The 9,059-nt window shown below is 24.3% G+C and overlaps 1 protein-coding gene across 2 annotated transcripts in view; it reads right to left on the bottom strand.

Annotated features, from left to right (window-relative positions):
• Positions 1-247: 247 nt before the first annotated feature.
• The window catches only part of LOC117180102 (H/ACA ribonucleoprotein complex subunit 4), a 31,028-nt gene continuing 22,216 nt past the window's right edge, over positions 248-9,059 (bottom strand). Inside the window, exons 5-8 of one of the 2 annotated variants that reach the window (XM_033372427.1) lie at positions 8,833-8,953; positions 8,446-8,678; positions 3,475-3,741; positions 248-653 (exon numbers count right to left, since the gene is read on the bottom strand). In XM_033372427.1, coding sequence (XP_033228318.1) covers positions 585-653; positions 3,475-3,741; positions 8,446-8,678; positions 8,833-8,953 — 690 coding nt within the window. In that variant the 3' untranslated portion in view covers positions 248-584. The remainder of the gene's footprint in view (positions 654-3,474; positions 3,742-8,445; positions 8,679-8,832; positions 8,954-9,059) is intronic. The other variant, XM_033372428.1, reaches the window with a different exon arrangement.

Genomic DNA, 9,059 nt, shown 5'->3' with positions numbered 1-9,059 from the left:
GTTTTTTAAAATAAGAAAAATTTGGTTTTAAAGCCAAAATTGTTGAAGAAAAATTAACATTTTTTTGGTCAATTACTGCGGTCGAATCATGCAATGTACATTTTCAATCTTTTTGTCTTCACTTATCAAATATAATTAAATTTTAAAATTATTCCCTGACATTTCTAGGTTTTTTCAGATATATAAAAATATCCTAACAATTCCAGATTTTTCATGTAGTAGGTGTGAAAAAAAAAACCCACATTTGTGGCTTAGATTTTTATTGAAAATAGTAAATTTTGTTTAAAAATCTAATATAATCACTCCTACACAACCGCACGTTCGATTTTGGCTACTAACAAAATTGCATTCATATAAAGGTAAAAACATTCAGTATTCCAATAATATTTACAGAAGATGCAACAGCGTTCTTTACCATTCATCTGAATACTATTCTCTATATAATTAAAAAAAAATCAAAATTATAAGTTCAATTTTACTGAGTTGTTTCAAGTTTGGCAGATAACGAACGTTCGATTCAGATAAAGTACACGATGATGCATTCTCACGGCGATATAGTTATCACTTTATAGTTTATATTGTAATCAAGAAGAAGAAGGTTCCTGGTCTTTGCTCTTCTTCTTCTTCTTTTTCTTCTCTTTCACTGGTGTCGCCTGCAAAAAAGGATTAGATTTAATCAAGTCTTCAAAATAATAAAACAAAATAAATAATACAAAAATCAGGATCGCCGCAAGTTCAATTATTTTCATTTCAAATAATTTAAAAATCCTTAAAATGCGTAAAAACTTTATTTCAAAATCTTGAGAAATCTACATGTTTTAGATTTAAAAAATTTTTTAATAATTTTTTTTTTCAGAACTTCTAAAAGATTTTTAAAAATTTTTTTAATTTGTCCTCAAATGTTTCCTACATTTTTTGTTAATCCTAGAAAAAAGAAAATATTTCCTTAAAGTATACCAGATTCATTTTTGACACGTTTGGAAATCTTTATATATATTCTCTTAAAATTAATTTTTCAAAATTAGAAAATGTTTTTTATTCCTTTGAAATCTTTCACAATTCTTACAAAGCTTCTCAAATTTGTTTTTTGGGAAATCTGCAAAAATCTATATTTTGTTTTAAAGTAGGCTATCCTGGGCTGTTTGCATCGAAATTTCAGTATGAATAGTCGGATTTTGTCGGTATACGTAAACAATACGTTTGAATTATTTGAAAGAATAATTTCAATTTTTACATTAATTTTGAATCTTTTCATAACTCGATATGTCTTAAACTTACTCGATTTTTTTCTAGAAATAATAGATGTTCAATATTTATTTATACAACAACATTCATAATTTTATTTACGAATTCAATGTTTTAAAATAAAACAATCAACTTTGTAACGTTCAAAGTTTTTATTTTTTTAGTTTTTGATATTTGTTTTATAATTTTTGATTTTAAATGATTAGTTTAATATTTCTAAATATGAAGCAACTAATTTTCTTCTTAATTAAAAAATGTCAAATTCTCAAATTTTAGACTGCAAAAATATCTCAAATTTAATAAATTTGAATCTAATAATTAATAAATAAATGAAAATAAATTTTAATTATGAATATATTATTATGAAGTTATTTTAAAGTTGAAAATAGTTCTTAAAATTAACATTTCTTCAATGAAAGATTTTAGAATTACGCATTGTAAACCGAATGATATAATAGTTGAAACATCAAATTTCAACTAATTATTTTTTTAAACTGTTAAAATCAAACTTGAACAGATTTTTTTTCTACAAATTTATCGAATTCCCGGTCCCGATACTTTTCTTAAAAAGTTGTTGTAACAATTATTTAAAAATTTCGAAAATGAATTCAAAAATAATTTAAAGTTTGAAATAATTTTAAAATACTTCAATAAATTTAGATTTTCTTTAATTTCGAACAAACAATTTAAAACGTTTTGAAGGATTTTGAAAGGTTTCGAAATAATAAGAAAAATGTTGTAAGATTCCTCGGATGAATTAAAATGATTTTAAATTTAATTTAGATTTTAATTTCTAGGATTAAAAAAAGTTCGAGTCGTTTTAAATGATTTCAAGCCATTTAAAATTATTTCCTAAAATTTCAAAATAGAATGCAGAAAGTTTTAAAGCAAAATTTTTCAATTTTACAAGATTTCAAAATTGTTAAGAAATTTCGTGTATTCAAGAGAATAACAAAACTTTCTTGAAATTCCTTGGAAATTTTTTAATGACTTTATTAAAAAAAAATTAATTTTAAGAAGAAATTGAGAAAGATTTTCTAAATTGTAAAAAAAGAATCTTGAAAATAGAACAGATTTCTAATTTCCCAGGACTTAAAAAAAATATAAGAAAAATAAAGAATCTGCAAGTTTAAAAAAAAAGTTTCTTTAAATTTTCAAGATTAAAAAAAAATTATTTTAAAAGATATTTGGACCTTTAAAATTAAAAAAAAATTTAATTTTAAAAGTATTCGATAAATTTAAAACGAAAATTGCAAATGATTTTTTTTATTTATAATAACTAATTTTAAGAGAATATTAACAAATATTTCCAAAACTTTCTGAAGAAAAAAAACTAGTATTTTTAAAAATTTTAAAAGGTTTCAAAATGGTAAATAATGCCTTAAGAATCCTAGGGAAATTTAAAATTATTTACTTTTTTTCGTTTATTTTAAGAGAATATGGAAAAAGTTTTTTCAATATTTCAAAATATTGCCAAATTCGTTAAAAAAGAATCTTCAAGGTTCTAAGGCAAATTAGGTAATTTTACAGCACTCGTTGAAAATTTTAAGAAAAATGCAAATTTATTTTTAAAATATTTAAAAGGTTAGAAAAAGGTTCAAAAATATTTTGGAAAGATTAAAAAAAAATCTAGATTTGTGAAGATTTCAAAATAAAATTTTGAAGCTTTTTCAGGATTTTAAAAATTTTCAAGATAATAAACAAATTTTATGAAAATTCCTGGAGAATTTTTATATGATTTTCTTTATTTTGAAAAATTACTTTTTGAGGAAAAGTTTTGAAAAAAGATTTAAAAATATTTTTAAAAACGGAAAAGAAAAATCCCGAAAAGTAAAATACCATGTTTATTATTGAAAATTTTTTCAATTGTTTCCATTCGGGAATTTCATTATTATGAAAATTCCCTGTGTTGGTAATTTCACAACATCCAAACAAAATCTGGAAGATTTTAAAGCAATTTTGTCATTTTGAAATTGAAATATTTCCAAACATTTTCCAAATATTTGTTAAATTCTTGCAAAAATCCTAAATAACTACTATTAAACTAACTCAAATTTTTCCTAAAATTTGGATAAATCCAGTAAAATAAAGAATTTTTCTTTAAAAAATTCTAGATTCTTTTTCAATATTTATCTGTAATATTAAAAAAAAATTTGCATTTTGTTAAGAATCTTACAAGTATTATAATATTTATATAACCATTTAAGCAAACTAATAATAAAAAAATACCTCTGTTTCGCCTTCCGTTGCCATCGAAACATCCGCCTCTCCTTCTACGTCTGATTGATCTTTTTTCTTGTCCTTTTTCTTTTTCTTGTCTTTTTTCTCTTTCTTTTTCTCCTTCGGCGAAGCGGTTTCATCATCGGTTCCAGCTTCGGCCTTTACTTCAACCTGTGGTGTTTCCGGGACTTCAGATGTTTCCTCCCACTTTCTCTTCTTCGCAGTCGCGGACTCTGACACACCATTTGTTTCCTTTCCTTCAGTTGCTTCAGTCTGCTATTAAAAAAAAGGTGTTCCTTATAACTAATACTCTTTTCATAAAACAGGGTGGCCACTAGACCGGGAAACCGGGAATTTTTTGAGACCGGGAGAACCCGGAAAAGACAGTGATTTTTTTTACCGGGAATTTTAGAAATTTGTAGAAGAAAAATCTGTCCACGATCGATTTCAACATTTTAAAAATAATTAGTTGAATTGTTATGTTTTTCAATTATGCTATTATTTAGCCTACAATGGGTAATTCAAAATTTGTTTACTTTAAAAATTTGCCATTTAACATTTTTATTTCTAAGCTCACCTTTTTAATTCAAAGAAGTTTTAAATACTTTCTTAAAGACTTGAACAAAAACAAAATAAAAGCCTTTAGTGTTGAAAATTTTGGACAAAAAACATTTTTATTTCGTTAATAAATATTTTGTTTATTAATCTGTACTTAAAGTAATAAAAAGTTAAGAAAAACGATTTGACAAAACGATCTTAAACCAGTTCAAAATTTAAGAACTTTCAGATTTTAACGTTAAAACTTAAACGGTTACAATTGTGAAAGTCTTAGTCATTAAACAAATGTGAACGTGTGACTGAAAGTTCATAAACTATTTTCAACTTAAAAATAACTTCATAATAATATATTATAAATTAAAGGATTTTACTAAATTTAAAATATTGTTTTAGTCTAAAATATTCAAATTTTAACCCATTCAATTTGAAATTTCTAATTAAAAAAAAAAGATTAATTATTGAATATTTAATAATATTTGTATTTTTATTTAAGACAAGTAACCAAATATTTAAAAGTGAAGAATCTTTAACTCAATTGGTTGACATAGAAAACCTGGAATCGTTAAAATGTCGAAAAGCCTTTAAACTTTGAACGTTACAATTTTAATAGTTGTATTTGAAAAATGCTTAATTTGTAAGTGAAATTTTTAAATTTTGAACTTTCCAAGGACGTTTAAACTATATAAGAAGAAAATAATTGAATTTCTAATTTAAAAAGTGTTCAGTTAAAATGTTTTTAATTTTTCAATATTTGATGTTTCTAGCTTAAATATTTTATTGAAAAATGTTAGTCCTTCAATTTTATACGCGTAAATTATTGAGCATTTGAATACAACATTTTTTAATTAAAAACTATTAAATTTCAATTTTAAAAGCTCAAAATTTAACAGTTCCACTTTTAGTGCTTTCATTTGCAGCTCAGTTTTTATTACCTCAAGTGAAATTTTTTTTAGCTTTATTGTTGCATTTTCTAAATCTAATTGACCGTGAAAAATGTTTGCGAACCGGGAATTTATTTCGTCGATTAAAACGGCCACCCTGTAACAACATGCTAAGTTCAAAATACTTTAAAAGCAGCAATATATGTATACTTTATGAGCCAAAGTGCTTGATAAAATTAATGCAGTTACAACCAGATAGTTAAACTTTGAAAAAAGAGACGAATTGTAAGCAAAAAGTTGAATTTTTAACCAAACAGTTGAATTTTCAAGCGATAAAGGTGAATATTCAACCCAAAAAGACGAATTTTCTACAAAACAGTTGAATCTTCGTAACCAAAATATACATTTTTAACAAAATAGTTCATTTTTAATCAAACCGATGAACTTTCTACCAAGTTGTAAAAATTTCAGGATAAAAAGGAGAATTTTCTATAAATTATTTGAATTTTTGAACCGAAAATATGAATTTTCAACACAATATTTTAATACTCAACAAAAAAATGAAATTTCTACTTAATGAAATGAATTTTCAACCAAATAGTTTCATTTTCAAGAAATCGTGGATTTTTCAACAACTAAATATGAATTTGCAACAAAAAAGTTAATTTCTAACCAAACCGCTTGTTTATTTTACCAAAGCATTGAAATTTAAAGACTAAAATTCTAAGTTCCTACAAAATAGTTAAATTTTTAAACCGAAATTACGATTTTTAAAGAAAAAATCTGTTTCCAACAAACAGTTGAATTTTCAACCCTAAAATATGAAATTTCAACAAAAAACGTAATTTATAACTAAATACATAAATAGTTAAGTTTTCAACCAAAAAGATGACTTTTCAACCAGAAAAGATGAAATTTCTACCTACGGAGATCAATTTCCAACCAAATAGTTGGATTTTCTAACAAAATAGTTCTTTTTCCAACAAAAAAGACAAATTTTCAACAAAAAAATCGAATTTAAAGAACAAAATATACATTTTAAAAAAATTGTTGAAGTTGTTGAAATTTCAAAATAAAAAGACGAGTTTTCTACAAAACAGTTGAAATTTTTAATATAAAATATGAATTATCAACAAAAAAAGTTAATGTTCGAACAAATAATTGAATTTTCAACAAAATAGTTGAATACTCAACTACAAAGAAATGAAATTTCTGCTAAAAGAAATGAAATTTCTGCTAAAAGAAATGTATTTCAACAAAAAAGTTAATTTTTAACCAAACAGTTGAATTTTTAAACCGAAAATACGATTTTTAAAGAAAAAATCTAAGTTTCGGAAAAAAGTTGAATTTTTAACCCCAAAATATGAAATTTCAACAAAAAAGTTAATTTTTAACTGACTCAATAAATAATTAAATTTTCAACCAAAAAGTTGACTTTTCAACCAGAAAAGATGAAATTTCTACCTAAGGAGATAAATTTCCAACCAAATAGTTGAATTTTCTAACAAAATAGTTCCCTTTCCAATCAAAAAGACGCAATTTCAAAAAAATAGTTGAATTTCGAAAATAAAATATACATTTTTAACAAAATAGTTTAAGTTGTTGAAATTTCAAAATAAAAAGACGAATTTTCTACAAAACAGTTTAATTTTTTAACAGAAAATATGAATTTTCAACCAAAAAGTTAATGTTCGAACATTTAAATAAATTTTTAACACAATATTTGAATACTCAACCAACAAAATAATGAAATTTCTACTAAAAGAAATGAATTTTCAACCAAATATTTGAATTTTCAACACAAAAGTTAATTTTCAATAAAAAAAAGTTAATTTTTAACCACACCGTTGAATTTTCTGCAAAATTTTTAAAACTTCTAGACAATACGACTAGTTTCCTGCAAAGTACTTGAATTTTAAACAGAAAATACAGTTTTTAAACAAAAAAGTTAAGTTTCGAAAAAACAGTTGAATTTTCAACCAAAAAATATGAAATGTCAACAAAAAAGATCATTTTTAACAAAACACTTGAATTTTTCAATCGAAAATATTGATTTTCAAACAAAAGGATAATTTTTGAATAAATAGTTGAATTTTCAACAAAATAGTTGAATACGCAACCAAAATAAATTAATTTCTAACGAAACCGTTTTAATTTTAACCAAAAGAGATAAATTTCTATTTTAAAAAAATACAACCAAATTGTGGAATTTTCAAGGCCAAAAGGGCGAATTTTCCATAAAACAGTTGAATTTTTGACCCCAAAATATGAATTTTCAACAAAAAAGTTAAGTTTCAATAAAATAGTTAAAATTGTTTCCGTATATTTAAAATATTATCAATTCGAAAAAAATTTCACTGAGCAAAAAATTGCAAAAGGTTTTTTCTTCTAATGGAAAATAATAAAAAAAATAAATAATAAATTATGATTTAATTAAAATAAACTGAAATTAATTTCTCTTAATTTAGTTCGAATTTAATATACAAAAGCGGAAGTTTATCGCAAACAGGAGAGGGGGAGGAATTCAGGGTGGCCATTTAAATAAAAAAAAAAAAATTCGCGGTATTTTCCCGGTTCGTAAGCTTCTTTTGCTGTTCGAAATCTGCAAAAACATATATTTTGTTAAAAATTATTTGCATCAAAATTTCGGTAAAAATGGACACATCGTTATCATTATTTCAAACGATTAAAAATTTTTAATTAATCTTCAACCTTTTCAAAACTTCTAAATATCTCTTTCATACTTGAATTTTTACTTACTTAATATTTATTTATACAATTTTAATTAAAAATTTTAAATTCTTTAAACAGAACAATTAAAATTATAAAGTTTAAAGTTTACTTTTTGTTTAGTTTCGAATATTTTATTTATAATGACTGATTTTAAATAAACAGTCAAATATTTTTAAATTTAAGTTATTTAAGAATTGAAAAATTTCAAATGTTCAAATTGTAGATTAAAACAATATTTGAAATTTAATAAAAACCTTTTAATTATGAATACATTTTTTGAAATTATTTTTGAAATAAAAATAGTTTCTAAAGTTTCAATCGGGCGTTTAAAATGGTTAAACTACCAAGTCTTCAATTTTGTATCGTACAATCGTCTTGTACAATCCGATATTGATTTTGTAATCCCTAAACTAACTCTTCAATTTAAAAAATAATTATAATGTATATTCAAAGTTGAACCACTAAAAATATTTTTTATCCAAAATTGTCGATTAAAAACGCTTCCAATTTGTAATTGTGTAAGTCTTTAAAACTGCATTGAAAATGTACGCATATTTTACGTCTAATTACACATTGTAAACTGAATGATATCAGAATGAAAAAAACCAATTAAACTAATTATTTTAAAAAGTAATTTTGAAATCAAACTTGAATAGATTTTTCTTCTCTCGAAATTTGTCAAGTTCCCGGTTAAAAAATAAATTCAAAGTCATTTCCCGGATCCCTGTCCAGCGGCCACCTTGGGAATTCTTTGAAAAGGGGGAAAATACGAAAATAGGGTAAAGATAGTAAAATTTGCAATAATTACCTTAGCGTCGCCGTAATCTGTGTAACTAGAGAGCCAATCAGAGGGTGTATTTTCATTGGGCTTTCCGTGCTTATCCAACTTGCCCTCAACAATCAGTCGCTTCTTGATGGAAGCTTTGGGACCCAAGCCCCACTTTCTTGGATAAGCATCTCTTTCCATAATCACTCGCTTGATTTTTGCAACTACCCCATGATCACAAGCTGACATCGTCGGTGTAGTCATGAGGGCAATAGCTGGAAATTTTATTTCTTTCTTATAGTAAATTTAATATTTAAATACCCAGAAAGCTAAATAATCTCCGAAATAATAAGAAATTTTTCTTATTTTGGGCAAGATTGAGAATTTCTATGATCAGAAAAGCACAACTGCGATTAAAGGAATATTTACCCAGTGCAACTGCTTCTCCCTTAGTCGTTACAATTACGATCTCCTGATTCAGTTCGATTCCATGGTCGTACATTAGTACTCCGGGTAGCATAATTTTTGCTCCATAACATATAGCATTTACCTAAATACAGGTACATACCATCAGAAATATTCTGGAGCTTACATTTGTATCAATGTGTATCATATTTATAATATTTATCTTTATATTTTATATTTCATTTATATTT

The sequence above is a fragment of the Belonocnema kinseyi genome, chromosome 9 (assembly GCF_010883055.1).
Source record: "Belonocnema kinseyi isolate 2016_QV_RU_SX_M_011 chromosome 9, B_treatae_v1, whole genome shotgun sequence".
Classification (NCBI taxonomy): domain Eukaryota; kingdom Metazoa; phylum Arthropoda; class Insecta; order Hymenoptera; family Cynipidae; genus Belonocnema; species Belonocnema kinseyi.
Note: the sequence above shows the minus strand (reverse complement) of the source record. Positions and strands in the feature narration are given on the sequence as shown.